Genomic DNA, 18,477 nt, shown 5'->3' with positions numbered 1-18,477 from the left:
TGAGTTGCCATCCAGCAAAGCTGTAATAAGTTCTGGGGTTGATTGTTTAATTTGAAGAAAAAAACTATGCACATAATCAACAAATTAATTAGCCGATGGAAGCAGGGAGTGTAGCTGTGTGATGACAGTATTTTTACTGGAGATGATTCTTCACTCGTATTGACTTTGTGCACTGTTGCTGTCTTGAGTCTTGACAGCCATGCTATGCTGGTAGTACCTGGGTGTAGGAGACTGTTTGTCTATTTCAACCCTCATGGCTTTACCTGAGGAGAAATGCAACCACTCTTAGACGCGTGTCTGCCACCAGGACAGCCATTTTTTCATTACAGAACAAGACATTCGGTCCTACCTCAAGGACCAGCATTTTAATCATGCATGAGTTAATTTCTGGATTATTAATTTATTAGACTTTCATAGCTAAGAGTGTGATGAGTAGAAACGGTGGTTTGGGCACTTTTTGAAGTATCGATTGCTGAAGGACTGTGTGTGAAAGAGAGAAAAGAGCGTTGGTGGATCCATGGGCCATGCTCAGTTGCTCACCCCCAGAGGAGAAATCTTGGTAGGTCTATCATCTATGCTGAGAGACCAATGGAATCATGATGGGGCATAAGTAAATGATTCTCATCGAGAAACCAATTTCATATAAAGAGGTTAAAAGGGTGGTTCCCGTTTCATCTGGTGACTGGTGTGCTCTTGGCAATATGGTAACCAGCAGAAGGGCTGTGATGATTTCCACAAGGGCATACCCCACAAGTCAATTGTTGATTTCTTTGCATAAAGACACCTATCCATCCATGTCTTCTCCTAAAAAGTGCACGAATTATGTGGCTTTGAAGCTTTTCAGAGTGGGGGGGCTTTTGATGATGAATTGAAGTTGATCGTCATGCCACCAAAATGATTGTACTGCCTCTCTCTTTAGGCTTATCTTTTGCAGCCACATAAGCTTCCTGATCTCGAGCTCTTCACCGAATGTTATTTTTCAAGATCTAGCCTTTCTGGTTTTGTTTATTCACGTAAACTCTCTTTTGTTCCTTTTTTCAATTCCCCCCCCTGATTTGATGAAATTAATTGTAATATACAGTGGCAAACCATCCTGTATAATTTAACTGTGTAAGAACTAGTGGACTGCCAGCAAGCATGTACTGCGGCACAGGTCAGAATGGTTGAAACAGCAGTGATTAGATTAGCCCATGATATTAATTGTAATATACAGTGGCCAGCCATATTAAGTTTTTTTTTTTTCATCTTTTTTTATTGGATCATTCAAACTTTCTTTTCATTTTTTTTATTGCATCCTTTTACTTTTTATTAAGAAAAATGAAGATGCAAGGTAGAAAAAAGACATAACCCAATCGTGGGTTACAATAGCTATTTATAATGTTTATCTATAATGTTTTTTTTTATTATTTAATTTTTTTTAATTTAATTATTTCACATTAAGTTGATTTAGAATTTGATATGTTATTTTATTTCAATTAGTTTTATATAGAGCTTTCACGATATTAAGAATGGATTTCGACGTTGAATTAATGTTTGATTTAGCAAAAAAATATATATTTTTATTGTTTTAAACCAATTAAAACTTTAAAGATCTAATTTTTAACTGAAGCAAATATTTAATTTTTTTTAATAATAACATATTTATCTCAGCTTTTTATAATATTAGAAGCAATAAATTTATTATAATTTATTAACTTATATAATTCTTAATTTATTTTATTAAACATATATATTTTTAGTTTGCGGATAGATTTTTCTTATAATAAAAAGTATTAACGGCATCCACATCTTTCTTAACATTGAAAAAAACAAAAGCTCTATCCTACATTAGAGAACGGGAAATCAAACTAGTTAGTATACAAATATAGGAATGATGGAAAATGTGAATGAATGGATGGATGCTATCATATCTATCATATTATGGCTAGAAAACTCCAATGCATATAATCATAGAATCAAGCCACCAATGTCAAAGGCGACCATTGGCTTTAAGTGGCCTGTCCCCACTGCCTCCTTTCTTCGGAAGCTGTTTGCTCTGTGCATGGGTTTCTGGGGTCTCAACTTTACATGGGCGTGAGGCCAAAATCGAACATGGAAAAAATGGGGCTTTAAAGGAAACTGATAAAAGAGAAAAGGCAGCTGCCAAAAGTCTCTCTTTTCATCGCCAGAGGTGAGGATCGAAAGCCACTTTGGTTCTCGGGGCCTGGCCCTTGATGCTTGAAAGAACAGTCACTGCTTTATTTACTGCCTTGGTTTTGGTCCCCGACGCCAGATCATCTGAAGAGACACCTGCAAATCTCCATTATTGAAGAGTAAAACTTAATCATAGTGGTTTTGATGTAAAAGTAATTCATGGTGCAATCAAAATGGAGTCGAACAAGGTAGTATGATTTTTTCATGGGATAATCGCATGTTTGATACTTTTTTGTTAGATGTTTTTAAAAATTATTTTATATTTTAAAATATTTAAATATTTTTATTTTTAATATTAATAAATCAAAATCATTTTAATATTTTTCCAACATAAATATATTTTAAAAAAAGCTATATTGCTTCCAAACCGGGTATAAAACCACGCAACTATTTCATCATATAAACTAAGATTTGTTAATTGGGTTGCCAACTAGCCTTTCTCGGCAGTCATTTCAAGAGGGTTTGTCTTCTAATCATGGTAAATTCCATTATCATATCATGTGTCAAAAATAATGCTAAGATAATAACTTCGAAGCTTGTGCTTGATCTTAAAAGATGGTTGAATAGCGAATTTAAATATTATTAAAAGCAAGCAATTCCAAGAACTTGATCCGGTAGTTAAGGATTTTTTTTTTCTTTTTGTAATTTTCTTAGTTTAAACCTTAAAATCAATATCTAAAAAAATTATTGATTTTTTAAAAATATACTAGAACGATATGAGAGATGCTTTTTAAGATAAAAGAATATAGTTAAATTCATGTTGGTTCAAAAATTAATATAAAGGAAAAACGTTAAGGGGGCATTTGGTATTATATTCTTTCATTCATTTTTATTTTTGCTATTTTCATTTTTTTTACTAAAGCTCATCAATCGCCAAATTTTTATTATTATCGAGATATCTTGCTTTATTCAATATGCATTTTTATTACTTTCTGATATTTTTATTTATTTTATTCATTTTAAATATCAAAATATTTATATTTATATTTTTACACTATATTAATGACTCGTTATTTGAATTCAACATTTTTTAAGGATGTGTATCACTTAAATTACATCATAAATAATTTTAAGAGGTTGTATGAGAAAAGACAAAAATATAATTTAATTTTTTATAATATCTCGAAGGTAAAAAAATATTAAAAAAAATAAGACTTGACCATGTGCCAGGGTTTGGAGAAAGAGAAATAAGTGGGGATGACAACTTAACACTTGAATAAGTGTTTTTTTTTAATTATTTTCCCTAATGGATACTACATAGTTAATGAATATCATTAAACTCGATCAAAAACTTGATCTAAAAATTAATTCACACAAATTAATATAGTTGGGTTTATTGAAATCAAGGGTTTTTGGTATTTATATAGGAACCTACCCCAAACAAATTGTATGAAAAACCTAATAGATATTTTCATGGATCTTTAGAAACAAGTTTAAACCTAAAAATAAGTTTGGTCGTGCCAAACCGAGATAATAGTCAATAAAAGAAGATCCGATAATTGGATTAGAGTCAAATTTTTACATTAAATTTACATGCTATTTTTCTATAAAAAACGACTCATCGAATTGTTGGATCTCTCAAAATTATGCCAAAAGGATATTGTTTGGGCTACTTTTGCTATTCTTCCTACATATTTTTGAATTTATTGTTTATTTTTTGATTTTGTGTTAATTTTATTTGTTTGTTAGGATTCTGATTTTTTTTGTGTCTAGGTCAGTTTTTCTAGCCTGTACAAGATATTGTAAACCTTTTTAGGAGGCAAAATTTATCAAACTATTATTTCATAAATAAAATAAATTTTCAGGATTCTTTTTATTTTAACCATAATTTATTTTATTTTTTTCTGTATTTATTGATGTTTTGTTGTACTTCCGTCTGCATCATATATGCAATAGTTTTAACATTATACACATATATGCATAAATAAATTTATATAATTTTATCATTTAATATATATATACACACACACACACAAATATTAATTTTTTTTATTTTATGTTGAATAATAAATAATAATGAATATATGAATAGATATCCAAAATTCAATGATTACGGTTTAAATATATAAATTCTTTATTCAATAAAAATATGACATCCCTGAAATTAAAGTTCATGGGCATCTACTATCTACTAAGGTACAAGGGAGTGGCCTTGGTCACAGTAAGGGGATATGAGCATACAGTTCCAAGCCACCACCTAAAGCGGGCACAGAGTAATTTTTTTGTTTGAAATTCAAGCTCAAGACCAGAGCGCGAAGAGATTGTGTGTAACCTAAAGTCCCATGATCATCTCATTACGTGTTCTTGTGTGATTCAAGCTTTGTCAACACTGTTGGCGACTTCTTTATGGACTCGATTTTGCAGAACAGACATATCGACATGGGCTCATATGAAACACCAAGCACTCGAGAAAGCTTGGACTTTGGAGCCCTAACGAGGTTTATAGATACCCCGATGTCTCTCGGAACTTCCTAAAAAATCTCCCCACACTAACTTGAAATTTCTCCACTCAAAAACCTAAGGACTGCTCTTGCGTTTGTACGCAAGGAATAGTAAACAGTTTTCTGCCAAAACCCTGACCCTAAAAGAAATAGCAAGAACGAGCTGCTTCCCGTGTCTGGAAAGATACAGAGATCTTCTGCTTTGTCATTTTAGGTACTGTTTTTTTATTTTAAAAATATTTTAAAAAAATTAAAAAAAATTTAATTTTTTTTTCAAATTAATATTTTTTAGTATTTTTAGATAATTTTAAAGGGCTAATGTTAAAAATAATTTTTTTAAAATAAAAAAATATTATTTTAACACATTAGTAGAAAGTATAAAAAACAATCAAGTAGAAAGTATAAAAAACAATAGCAATCTCAACAATAGCAATTGTTGAGTATGCCAGGATTGTAAATGCCCCGACTCTAAACACACTACGTGTAGTGCCTCTTCAAAATTACATCAGACATCACCCTGACTAATGAGACACCGTAAGGTCTCGGTCTTCTTTCCGGAGAGCGAGGAGAAAATTAAAGAGCTCAATCAGCCCTAACAAAGAGGCCATATCAAATCATTGAGCACCTCGTTTGAGTACTTGCTATGATATTTGAAAGCGGCAAAAATTTGAGTAAGACAATGCTATCCAAACATTTATGGCACAGCACGTCTAACTTCCATTATAAGCTAATATCATACAACAGTGTCGTAAGATGATAAAAATAGGCAACATAACAGTATCCATAATATATGTTTCTGCTTGCAGTTCAGCTCAGCAAGTGGTACATGGCACTTCGGTTTTGACAAATATACACTAACTGAATCTCAGAGAGAAAAATGCAAACACAAGTTGAGAGTTTTTCTGGCAGTATCATCTCCATAGCTTTCTTCCCGGCCAGCAACCTGATCTGAATTGCCTGTTCACTAACCTCATAGGAGAGTTCCACCAACATTGTTGATCCCTCCGAATACCATTACATTCAGGCTTCTGTTCTGCTGCTTGAAAAATTGCTTCCTTGTCTTGCATCTTGCAACCAGTTTTTGCATGCAGACACTTTGGCAAGACTGCATCAATCTTGTCAGCCTGCCAAAGAATAATGGGAGCTGGAGAGGTGCATGTCAAAAAATACTTCAAAAGTATTTAAGACAATATCTTGAGGATTCTATATTTATTTTGTGGCTACCTGAAAAGAAAAAAGCAACTTCTAGGAATCGTTGTGTGCTCTTAAGGCCTCAAGGATGCTATCTACCCACCTGCCATGAGAACTTTATTAAAAATGAAGAGTAAAGGGGCAAACAAACAGGAGAAATTGCTCTTTGAAATGTCCTCCATCGATTTTTAAAAAATAGGAAAAGATGAAAGGATAAATGCTATTTGGTCATATAACCGAGGCAAGAAAGAATTTCAAATTAATTACTCTTGTGAAAATAAAAGTAAAAGCAATTGAAGACAATCAAAAATCAAGTAAAATGGTTTCCACATAGGTAATGTTTCGACCAGATCAATGACTGGACGAGAACAATAATTTCAAATATCTCCGATATATGAAAGACAGACTCCCAGTATAGAACCAGTCAGCACTTCACATGGTGTTTGGGACAGTGTTTCAATTGGAGTTTTTTAAGTATTTTTTTTGCTTGAATTTTTTTTTTTTGGTTTTTGTATCATTTTGATACGCTAGTGTCAAAAATGAATTTTTTTTTAAAAAAAAAATTATCTTAATGCATTTCTAAACAAAAAGCACTTTGAAAAGCAACCGTTATCACTATCTCAAACACCCCCTTAGAGCTTTCTTACTTCTACACCTGACAGAGGCATGTTTTTCTCATGGTGGAACTTCAATTCGCTTAAAGTCTATTTAAAGCACTAAACAGCAATGCTTCATAAAATCTTGATATAAGCCAGCATTAATGCTTTTCTCATGCAACAGAGACAGTGATGATTAATCAAATACTGTAGAGACTGGATTTTGGCACGAGGTAAAAAAAAACTCAGAAAAGTGGTCTAGAGAATGAGGGTTACCCTTCAAGACCAGGTTGTCTTGGAAAGTACACTTTTTTAAAGCCTAATCTTTTTGCTGCTGATCCAGTTGTCTCCCCAATACAGGCCACTGAATTGTTCCATTCCTCTGATTCTGGAATAAGATTGGCCCAGGCTCTGTCAAAATGAAAGAACATGAATTAAGATCATAAAATAAACTAGGCGAAGAATAAGCTTTGGTTAATCTAGATAGATAAAAATGGAGAGGGGATACAAAGGGATCCCTGTGAATTTTCTTGTCATATTAAAAGGAACCAAGTAAGGGTTGCTACTGTAGTGACCAACCATTTGGTAGCCTATATACGAAATTGATTGATATGATAGAAAGACAGCAAATTGATTTCAAGAATGTCCTCATCAACAGATAGTTCTAGGTATCAGTTATATGAAAATTGTAACCAACTCCTTACCGAACTGAAGAAGGTGAAGCAACTGCAACAACGGGGGCTGAAATTGCCTGCTTCAGAACCATTTCATCAACATGACCAACAGGCACCTGGACAGATGAATACAGATGAAGATGACAACGTCAATTGTAACTAACTTTTTTATGACCAAAAATCCTATCCAGTTACTGCTCCTACAGACAACACTACTACAGAAACTATGGTGTATAACTTATACCACAGAGCCAATCGCAGGATGAGCTACAGTCTGAGATAGAACATGAACAAGATGGAGATTGGGGAAAGTGTTCAGAGACTGTTAAAATATTCTTCCTTTGTTGCAAAGATTGGATTACTCCAACATGCAAACTAGTAGAATCAAATTCCTGGGTTTGTACGTCAGTTTAGTACTAACTGACACTAGACTGTAGAGGGCAAGAAATGCCTGGAATCAAGGAACATCTATAGCTGCTCTAGAAACCAACTAATTTTGCATAGTCAAAATTTTCCTTGGGCATAATTTTATCTACTTTGAAGGAATTTTGGGTAAAAAAAAAATAATGGGTGGGTAAATGGGTACAAAATTCAGGTTACCCGAATTATCCGAAATATAATTTGGAAGATCAAAAAATTATTTCAGGTCAGGGAATATGAAAAAAAAAATCAAATAATTCAAAACATTCTCTAAAATAGCCATTTTTTACCAGAATGCAAACCCCTAATTCAGAGCTGACCAGCATCTTAGTCCAAACCTTATAGTCAGGTTTCTGAGAAGTATTTTCTTAATAAATGCAAGTAGTAATAATGAATATCATAGTTCAAGGAGTAAATACTTACAGTTGTGTATGTATTTAGTCTGACAACCTCAAATCCACGATTATACAGACCTTGTTCTGAAGTGTATGACAAAGAAATGCCAAAAATTATTCTTTTGCAGCTTTTCCAATATAGAGATCAGACTTCAAAAGTGATTACTGTTGAATTGTAATATATGCCATTGAGATAATACATTTTCGATCAAACTTCAAACATGATAACAGGTGAGACCATGCACTAAAACATTTTCTTGTTAGCATCAAAACTAGGCCATCTAAAAGTGTATCCTCTGCACAGTATAACCTGAAACAAAATCCATAAAGTGCCAAGCAGCGGTATCTTTTACTACCACACATCTTTTTCATTACTAAGTGGTAGCATTTGCAAGTCAGGATTATGTTCGTAAACTGCTCCATCTTAGCCTCCTATTGTGCACCTTAGTTCACTAAACAAAAGTCAACGCAGCTACACATATCACACTATTCTTTATGTGAAACATAACAAAGTAACCTATATATTTAATCATATACCCGCTTAACATAGAGATTATGTGTATAGTTCAGTGCACTAACCAAGTCAAGAAATAAACAATTGATCAAAGGTGTCAAAACAGCACCGTATAAGTTATTGAGGGATCAAAATGGCCAAAAGAAAAGAATACAACCAGAGACACCATGCTTACCGATCTCATTGCTTGCTTTTGCAGAAGCTGGGTACAATACAGTGCATCTTTTGTTTCCATTCCTTGGAAGCTCTGATGCCAAAACCTTACCAGTTGCTGAAGAGTTAAAGGATTCATGATAAAAGGCACAGGTGACAGTCCCAATAATCAAATAACAGCTAATGAAGCAGAAACTTTATGTGCAATGACCTAAATATGGTCTTAATATTTGAACATGATCTCAATGTAAAATAATTTGCCTTTGGATCAGCACAACAAGTCACACAATTTCACAAACGGCTAACTAATGGTGAAATTTTTCATTGATCAAGTGACACAAAGGAAAAACACAATACAGGAGTAAAGGCAACAAAATATCTGTGGAACTGCCAATGTCAGTACATCCATGAGTACCTTTTGATGGTGTAAAGGCAACATCAAGTGATCTCTCTGATGATTGCATTACTTCCTCAAAAATGCTTGCTGTGCCAGCTCCTACAACCCCTAGCTTAACTTTTGGGGTTCCAGCTACCCTAAGGACCAACATTTAAGGGCAATGTTATTCATTTATTTTAATTCTTTCCTTATAAAAGAAGAAGAACGAACAATCAAAAGAATAGTATTGTGCTTGATCAACTTAAATATCTTGAAATGATAGTGTATATCGAACAAAAGCAAGTATGGTTCCCAGCAGGAAGGCGGCATAACATGCTGCATGTGCCACCGTGTTTTGTTTTTGGAGAAGACAAAAGGGAAGCAGGAGTAGAAGGGTGGAATTAGGCAGAAGAGGAATAGCGAGCACTTTGTAAGAGGAACCCAAAAGTAACTACAAGAGCATTTAGGATTTCCAAAAAAACTACAAGAGAATATATACGTCCTCAGGTGAAAAGTGACTGATGCATGATAATCAAACAAGTTGTTCAAAAGCTAAAGAAGAGCACATTTTAAGAGAAGGACAAGATTCAAGTTGCATTATGTATAAAAAACATTAATACCAACTTCAATAAATCAGTGAGGAAAATTCTAAGTGCCAGTGAAAACATGTATAGAGTGCTTGCCAAAAACACCAAACACTTACTTCCATGCCTCCAGAAAGACAGAGCCTGCTTCAGGGGAAGTTACAATGATCCAGTCAAACGCACTATCTGCTGCCATTAATGCAACAAAATAAAAAGAAAGCATAAAGTAACCTGTACAGTTGTTGTTTGCATGGTTCATTGGGCATGAAAACTCAATTCAAAGAAACACTCTTACTTAAATATGGATGCCACGGAGAAATTCAAGGTGCAAAAATACTTACAAACTTCCATTGCTAAAAATACATGAAAGAAATTTTAGACTGCAAAACAATCTCCTTTGTATAAGCAAATAGTGAGGAACACGGGACATAAAAGATACACACAAGCATAATCCTCTGACAGTAATTGAGTTTAAACATGCAGATTAAGCAATATAGGTCAAGATAAATCAGGACTCTTCAGACCCCCTGGGAGTCAGAGAACAGTCCAGCCACAATATGGCTGCATTTTTCCTTCTAAAGACCAAATAGAAAAATTTGCCGAGCAACAGCCTGGCATCTAACAGTAATAGTAGTTCCATAATTGATAATACCATAAAGTGAACCACAAAGTTTCGAGAAAGTACCGCATAACACAGAAGATAGTTTATCTGAATCAGGTCCCTGTGTATGCTGAATCAGTGGAAGCTCCAAACAACTTATCCCATATTTCGCCTGCATTCAGAATGAAAAACAAATCTCACTTATCCCTATATTCTATTAAACTATATACACAAGAAGAAATCACTTGCATATTTTGGTGCATCATACAAAATTGAATGTTTCCGCTAGGCAGATTCAAATATTTTGCTAAAGGCTAGAACATTAATCCCATCCCCAATAAAGAAGATTGGACATGAAGCGAGGCGCCAGAATTTCATTTCAGCAAAACAACCCTAATCCTCTTTAAAAAATAAAAATTATACATATCTGATTTAATCATTAAAAGCATAATACCACATACAAAGTTCCTCGTACAGAATTTTACATTTAGGTTCCTCATTTCTAAAATGCTGCCAACAAACACAGCTACTAAACAGTTTGTCCCTATGCACAAACAGTAAGAGAAACCATAACGGAATGCTTGCTGTCTTTGAACTAAATTTATAACTATAACTATATATATATATATATATATATATATATATATATATATATATATATATATATATATATATTTCCCAGCATTGAAAGAGATTAACTTTATTATTATCAGCTGAAATCAAATCTCCACCGTTCGTTCATCATAATAGAGCATACAGAAACGGTCCTCCACAACATTATACAGTAGAAAATGATTGGTAACAAACAAAATGTTTAAAAAAGCAGCCTTCTTTTCTGCATTTAATAAAAAAAAATTGATATCCACAGCAATGCACAAAACAAAATCAGAATAATTTCACATTATTTGCAAAACGCTAGAAGAAACAAGAGAAAATCGAAGTAGAGAGAGCACCAGAGCTTTAATGAGCTTGCCGTTTTTGCCTCCTTCTCTAGTGACTACGACTTTGGGCGCTGAATTCGAAGTAGAAGATGCAGAAGCTGAGGTTCTAAGAGACGGAGAGAAAAATCGCCGGTGAAGTTGCAGGCACGAAGAAGAAGAAGAAAGTGAAGGAGCGAGGGAGAAGGGAGAGACTGGTGGTGCCATCGGCGACGTGTTGGATTGGGAAGCGAGGCCTAAATTGCCAGCTGTTACTTACCTGACTTTAATTGCTTTTATTTATATATATTTATTTATTATTGCCTCAGCCAAAGTATCAAACCCAAGAGCTAAAACAAATCATAATTTAACGCGGCGCCGACCATAAACGTAAGAACGTAAAAATAATTTCTTACAGTTAGGTACACCTGTCGAAGCCATTAGAAGCCACGTGGATTTGTTTGGTTAAACGAAATTCAATGAGTGAATGACACCCTAGCATTTCCTGCTGGGCTATCATTGTTACCAATCACTCTTGTCATGTGCCTGCCCTTTTGAAGCAAAGATTAACTGTCCTCTCTGAGGGAAATTTGGGACTAGAGAACTGTTTAATAAAATAGTTTTTATTTTTTATATTGAATTTTTAAAATAATTATGTTTTAAATTTTGGTTTTGAAAAAAGTTACAATAACTTTTTTTCATTTATTAAGATATGCTTTTTTATTTATACTGCATATAAAAACTTATTTCACATGTATTTTTAATATTTTTTAAGTTTAAATTTTTAAATTTACAATTAAAAATATTTTTTAAAATTTATTTTATTTAAACCATAAAAGCTACTACGGTATCACATACACACTGAAAATAAAAGGGATGTGTTGTGATGTTAAATTTAAAATTTATTAAATTATTATTAGTTTGATTGAATAAAAATTAATTTAGTCAAACTCAATCGATAATGAATCAACTAGATTACAACTTGATTTAATTTTTTTTAATTAAAATAATATTAATTTAATTTTTTAAAAAAAATCTAGAATGATTTTTTTTATTGATCAAGTTAACTCGTTCAACCCATGATTTAAGCCTTATAGACACATGTTTAATAACTTTAGTTATACATACTTAAATTTTCTATAACATTTTTTATTAAATAATATGATATTTATAATATAAAAATATCTTTAAATTATGAAATATAAATCTTATAATAACAATAATAACAATAACAATGTATCAATTAATAAATTATTAAGCATATAATGCCATATCATTTAATAAAACAATTTTACTAAAAAAAATATGATTCTCTAGAATTTTCAAAATAAAATACATAAAAAGTCTAACGTGATTTAATGGCATAAATTGAGAAGGGGTTTTAGATTTTTTAAATTAAAAATTGTTTGTATCCCAATTACCCTACCAAACCCTAAAGCACTGTGCGCCCCATGAGACCAACACTTTCCAGATCTGACCCATGGGCCCGAATGGACTATCGGAAGGAAGCTTTCATCATTGCCCGTGGGGTCCACTATCATTGATCAACACCGTTGATGATATTGACTTGTAAAGTACGGCCACATGGGAATGGCGGTCTGGTCATCTAAAATGTTTTTTAATAACGTCGGATTTGGGCATCATGTGTTGTATGGGGGGACCGGTTCCCAGGGCCATGCTTCGGTAGTATTTAAGGTTACAAGTATCGGTGAGGTTTCGTTGAGTTTTTTAATAAATAAATAAAAATGTATTTTTAGTTTTTAGTGTTTGATTTGAAGTATTTAAATATTATTTTTTTGTTTAAAAATATATTAAAATAATATTATTTTTTATTTTTTAAAATTTATTTTTAATATCAGCATATCAAAACAATCTAAAAATACATAAAAATTAATTTAAAACTAAAATATTATTTAAAAAAAAATATAAACACACACTTAATTAGATGATTATGGTTTTTATTTTTAAGAGATTAACTCAACTTGAATTAACAAAACTCAACTTGACTTAACCACGTCTCAATTCTTAAAACGCACTTGGTAGATTACGTTACTTCTAATTTTAGATCGAAGAAAGCATGGAATGGTGTACTTCAAGTCTCTCGAAGCCATTCAGATTTTGCAAGATCCAATATTGTAAGGTTAGAGAGGGGCCATTGGTCGCTTATTTGTGTTTGTTAACGTGTCGACTCGTAGCCTAACTTGAATTGAGTTACATTTCAAATTATTTTACGAGTGACCTAACAAGTTGATTTATATCCCAATTTAATTCGGTAGCACCAGGGTGCGACTTCATCATCACCAGGGTGAATGGCTTAGCTGCTGGGAGCCTGGAACGCGTGATCGACGATACCACACATTGAATAAAACCTCCGGCTCATAAAGCAAGGGAAGAAGAAAAAAGACGACGTTACTTCCTGTTTCAATCAAGCACCTATTCTATCAAACTCATCAACTCCACTGTCAAATTAGACTGACAAGTATGAAGGCCAGTTGCTGGTTTTTTAAGTTAACGTTCTGCACAAGAATGCCACTGCTTGAAAATGGGAAACCAAGCCTTCACAATTATGAACAATTGCCAGAATGGGGCACCTTCGAGGAGACAGCATTTCACAAGACACCCATTCCTATTCAAGACTCTGTTTTTTGTGAAAACTCCCAGCAACCTAAAAACAGAGTGGTGATGTCGCCTAGAAAATACATCCAAAATGCTTTTAAAACGTGCTGTCACAGATTTCAATGGCGCTCGCAGACACTTGAATTGAACTGGTATCATACGAAGAAAATATCAAGCACCCCTGCTAAAACATATCCTATGGAATAAGTTTATATTTGGAATTGTTTTTGCAGATTGATTTAAATTATTTTTTTAATTTTTGATTTTAAAAAAGGTCGTAAATATATTTGTTAAGAAATAAATTAAAGAATTTTTACAAGGCATAGTTATTTCAACTCGTAAATTATTTATGACAAACAATTTTGAGATTATGATTTTTTAAAATTAGAAGTCATAATTCAAACGGACTCAAACTACGACAAACAGGGATACTCAGTGGAGTAGATAGATTCTTCAAAATATGTGGAAAAGAGCTTGGCAGATGCGCGCTAGAGCACAACTTTTATTCAAGACAGCACCCTGCAAACTAATCTATTCCAATAGATAAAAGTTTCTTTCCAACTAGTGTAATTCTAAGCAAATGATCGATTAAATCCCTGCAAAACTACCTCATGTCATCAAAATTCAGTTCCACTCCACAAATTGGAGGGATTTATAAGAAATCTACAGAACCAATAGAACTGCAGAGAAATGAGCCAAGTTTTCCCCTTCTAGCATGATAAATACTGATTACCGTGTTGTTTCGTGGTGCAATTCACTCAGCTTACTTGCTGCTGGTGGCTGCCATATATAGGGTAAGCCCCATATGCCGCAGCTGCTGCAGCATACATGCTTGGATCATGAGGCGGTGGCAGAGCATATCCATAACCATCATAAACCTGTCCTCCATAGTATGCCCCATTCCATGGGCTACCAAAATCTGCTCTAAACTGCCAAATCCCAACAATAACAGCTCAATGGACAAGCTTGAAATGTACCAAAAACAAAGGAAAAGAGAAAGGGAAGCTTGAAACATAAAATGAACTCATATTAAACAGATGATTTCTAATAGTTGTTGCTTTGGACATTGAGTGTAGATGGACTTCTGTTTGGCATTGCATTTCGGAAGCGCTTTTGAAAAAAATTAAAATTTTTTAATTTTTTTCTTTGCTTCAAATTAATATTTTTTTAATGTTTTCAGATCATTTTAATGTGCCGATATCAAAAATAATTTTTAAAAAATAAAAAAACATTATTTTGATGTGTTTTGGAATGAAAAACACTTTGAAAAGTTTGAGAGTGTGGTAGCGATTGTTTTCCAAAGTGCTTTTACCCTTAAAAAAAAAGGACTACAATTTCAATAGCACTCAATCACTTTCTAACAAAATAAGCAGTCAAAGCTTCATTCAGACGTAAATAAAAAGCTATCCCACAAAACTTACATATAAAAACATTTCTGAACAAGCTAACTACCACTGGAACTCTGTGGTGGTACTGATTCTTATTTAGGCAAAAAGAGTTCACATTTATTCCAATCACATCCTGGCAAGGTAATGAAAGAGAGATAGGATGTAAGGTGGCTCTGGAGAGGAAGGGAGGGAGAATGTATACCTGCTTATTTGCTGGATTGCGTCCCCAAGAAAGACGCACTGTTTGCTTGCCAATTACTGTTCCATTCAACTTCTGCAATGCTTCTTCAGCATTATCCCTGCCAATTGAAGTTAGATGGAGAATCATGCAGTAACTCTATAATGAGGGAATAACTAGCCAATACTTTATTATTCACACATTGTTAAGGCAAAGCAGAGTTACAGACACAATTGTTACCTGTTGGCAAATTGTACAAACCCACATCCTTTACCGACTGGAATTTTAACGGACACTATCTCACCATACTGTGAGAAAGGCTGCTTGAGATCTTCATCAGTGACGTTGGGGTCAAGCCCTCCAACAAATATCTACAAAGAAACATGGCCTATTCAAAAGAAAAACATAGGTCTCCAAAAGATTAAACTGCACAAAGAAGCTGGAAAACTCACTGTTGTATTGTTGGAATCACCATCTGATTGGAAGCCTTGGGCAGAGGCACCATTTGATCCATATCCACCTAAGAAATAAGAGAAGAGTTGAGCAGAGCTCCAGGTGAGAAGGTGGACCTTTCTAACATCATAAAGAGAAGTCAGTTTGATGACAAATTCCGAAGGGCGAAGATACAAACAGGAGAAAAACACTGGCAGGTAATCAAAACCCTTGCAAGGAAAATAAATGAAGTAAACAACTTTTGCAAGTGAAATAGAACTTGGTAAATAGACAACCAGCAACTCTCTTTTTTTTTCATTTTAAGAAAAAAACCTGATAACATGCATGGAGTAGGAAAATAAATACTCTGATCATGTTCAGGAACATAGCACCATGTGACACCAATCCATCAGGTATCAATCATAATCGGGGCCAAATATAACACTTCCAAAAAAGTTTTGTTTCATCCAAGCCCAAAGTCGGTGGAAAATCATGTAAATCAGTATCAGCAACAAAAGATTGAGACATGGTCTGTATGGCAGATCAGAAGGGTTAGCAGAGGGGTAAAGAGTTTTTGTGTGTGACAGAGCAAGGAAGAAAGGAAATAGAATTTCTAAACAGATCCATCTTTATCATTGCCCTAAAGAATTATGAAGAAATTGAAAATACAATTGTTACATGAAAAAACCAAAAACCAAGGCTCAAAATATCAAACAATTAAGTTGTAAGATAAAGATTTAAAGAACGAACAATAATCTAATACCTTGTTGCTGATATCCAGAGGACTTCCTGGGAGTAGCAGCACCAATACGCATAGGCCTGCTCGAACAATACACACCATTCATTTCAGTCATTGCCTGTGTTCTTTCACTATCATCTCCAAACCTCACAAAACCATAACCTTTTGAACGGCCAGTGTTGGCGTCAAATACAACTTTTGCAGCTTTAACGGATGGATATTTGCTAACAAAAGTTTCCTGCAACAAACTATCGGTAACATCTGCAGCTAAATCTCCTACAAATATAGAAAGATCAGGAGCATTATCTGATCGCTTATCACCCGTGCTAAATGTTGCCCAATTGAGGCGAAAAGGCTGTTCTGTGTTAGGCATCAAAATGCCACCATAGTTCTGTAGAACTTTCTCAGCTGTGGCATGCGTAAGAAATTCCACAAATCCATAGCCCTCGGACAAACCTGTCTGCTTATTGCGAATAACCTTGATAGAAGCAATCTGTCAATGTACAACACTGGTAGTCAGATGCAAAAGGCCACGCTCACCAAACTCTAAAAACAATTTCTTTCATTAAAATTGTAAAGAACAATTACTCCTTTCCCACCACAACAGCAATGCATCATTATAAGGAACTAGCTCCTTGAATATCCAAATTGATGCCTCACGTAATTTATCTAAAAATACCCTCTTCCAACCTTACATATTCTATCATTATCAACATTCCATGCGCACTAAACTACGTTTCAATGATTCTTATTTATTAGTGTTAGAATCCCATTACCCTTTTTGAAGTTACAAGACACAACACTTCCATGTTCCCTTCATTGTCTTCAAACTAGAATATTTAGCATAAAGCTATAAGCTTATGCAATTTTTGCTTCAATTCATCACAAAATAATCTCTCATGCACAAAAAAAAAGGATTTGAATGTGTGCGGATAGATAAATAAATAATATATGTATATATACCTCGCCAGTGGAAACAAAGCAGGAATGTAAATAATTTTCATCCATCCAGTGATGGAGATCACCAATCCATATAGTTTTATTCTCCCCAGACCCTTCTCTTTGTTGCTTCTGTGTGTGTTGTTGTACATGCGGGAGATGGTGGTGATGCGGCTGGTACTGGTGGTACGCGGCAGCCAGGTAGTGTTGTGGACGCGGCGGTCCATAATGCTGAGGCGGTATGATTTGATGCTGCATTACCATAGCCGCCGCCGGGTACTGTATAGGTATCCACTGTTGTTGCTGCGGTGGAGGCGGCGGCTGTTGCCGTTGATTCTGCTCTTGCTGTGTCTGTGAATCAGAACCGCTGGATTGCATCTTATTGTTATTAAATAAAAAAAAAATGGTGTAAGAATATAAATAATATTTATTTTTCTCTCTTTATAAATTAAATTGTAAATAAATCTGAGAGCTTAGAGAAGGAGAGGGAGAGAAGGATATGGAGAGGGAGACGGTTAGGGTCTAAGAGGAAGGTTTAGGAGAGTGAGTGTTTTTTTATGGAGGTGTAAGCGCTGTTGTGTTTAAGTCCGTTGGATCGAGGAAGTGAGGTTTGATCACAGCCGTTAGTTCTGCTCTCATGGATCCGCCGCCAGCTGCGCTTGCCTGGCTTCTTTCGGGTGCTGTGGGATATTTTCGGTTGATTTTAGATTTGTTTTGGATTTACTTCGAATAGCAAATTTAAACTAAACTTATCCGTTAGTTTTTTTTATTTATTTATCCTGTTAATAAATAGTAAGGTTCTTGATTCTGCAGTGCAGAGTTTTTGTGTGATGAGGAGGAAACACAGAGGAGGGTTTTCATGACTGGAAAGGTTCTCAGGTTCGTGTTTGTTTTCTGAAATCAGCATAGGGCTAAAAAAGATAGTAAAATCAGTAAAGGGCTAAAAACTACTATATGAAAATTGTGTGGTATATACTATAGTTGTTAAATTCAGTTTGAAAACTAATTCAAATAATTTTAAGTTATCAAGTAAGCTTGTGAATAAAATTGAATAATTTATTTTTAAAAAAATAACATTATTTTATTTTAAGAAAAAAATAACAAGGCTATTCCATTTGGTCTCATCGTTA

The 18,477-nt window shown here is 34.1% G+C and overlaps 2 protein-coding genes across 6 annotated transcripts; both read right to left on the bottom strand.

The window, feature by feature from the left end:
* Window positions 1-5,300: 5,300 nt before the first annotated feature.
* LOC18104938 (uroporphyrinogen-III synthase, chloroplastic) lies at window positions 5,301-11,350 on the bottom strand. 5 transcript variants are annotated; one of them, XM_024584491.2, is made up of 10 exons: window positions 11,092-11,350; window positions 10,190-10,310; window positions 9,657-9,726; window positions 8,993-9,111; window positions 8,600-8,695; window positions 7,939-7,994; window positions 7,126-7,211; window positions 6,698-6,832; window positions 5,859-5,928; window positions 5,301-5,778 (listed from the first exon to the last, which is right to left on the bottom strand). In XM_024584491.2, the coding sequence occupies exons 1-9, from the start codon at window positions 11,281-11,283 to the stop codon at window positions 5,880-5,882; spliced, it is 924 nt and encodes a 307-aa protein (XP_024440259.2). In that variant the 5' UTR covers window positions 11,284-11,350; the 3' UTR covers window positions 5,301-5,778; window positions 5,859-5,879. The 5 variants fall into 5 exon arrangements, with proteins under 5 accessions (XP_024440259.2, XP_024440260.2, XP_024440261.2 ...); XM_024584492.2 differs by having other exon boundaries at window positions 5,301-5,758; XM_024584493.2 differs by having other exon boundaries at window positions 9,657-9,723.
* A 2,782-nt stretch (window positions 11,351-14,132) lies between these two features.
* LOC18104937 (polyadenylate-binding protein RBP47) lies at window positions 14,133-18,018 on the bottom strand. Its single transcript, XM_006374926.3, has 6 exons — window positions 17,372-18,018; window positions 16,433-16,901; window positions 15,690-15,757; window positions 15,478-15,608; window positions 15,262-15,358; window positions 14,133-14,600 (listed from the first exon to the last, which is right to left on the bottom strand). Exons 1-6 carry the CDS (start codon window positions 17,723-17,725, stop codon window positions 14,430-14,432), a joined length of 1,290 nt encoding a protein of 429 aa, XP_006374988.3. The 5' UTR covers window positions 17,726-18,018; the 3' UTR covers window positions 14,133-14,429.
* Window positions 18,019-18,477: the final 459 nt, after the last annotated feature.

The sequence above is a fragment of the Populus trichocarpa genome, chromosome 14 (genome assembly GCF_000002775.5).
Source record: "Populus trichocarpa isolate Nisqually-1 chromosome 14, P.trichocarpa_v4.1, whole genome shotgun sequence".
NCBI classification, from domain to species: domain Eukaryota; kingdom Viridiplantae; phylum Streptophyta; class Magnoliopsida; order Malpighiales; family Salicaceae; genus Populus; species Populus trichocarpa.
This window is presented reverse-complemented; position numbering and strand designations above follow the sequence as displayed.

Coding starts and splice junctions, on each gene's coding strand:
- LOC18104938 (XM_024584491.2), bottom strand. CDS start 11,283: ATGGCACCACCAGTCTCTCCCTTCTCCCTCGCTCCTTCACTTTCTTCT. Junction 9,112..9,656: donor GTCTTTCTGGAGGCATGGAA/GTAAGTGTTTGG, acceptor GTTGGTCCTTAG/GGTAGCTGGAACCCCAAAAG. Junction 8,696..8,992: donor TGCCTTTACACCATCAAAAG/GTACTCATGGAT, acceptor TTAACTCTTCAG/CAACTGGTAAGGTTTTGGCA.
- LOC18104937 (XM_006374926.3), bottom strand. CDS start 17,725: ATGCAATCCAGCGGTTCTGATTCACAGACACAGCAAGAGCAGAATCAA. Junction 15,758..16,432: donor CTCTGGATATCAGCAACAAG/GTATTAGATTAT, acceptor CTTATTTCTTAG/GTGGATATGGATCAAATGGT. Junction 15,609..15,689: donor GTGATTCCAACAATACAACA/GTGAGTTTTCCA, acceptor GTTTCTTTGTAG/ATATTTGTTGGAGGGCTTGA.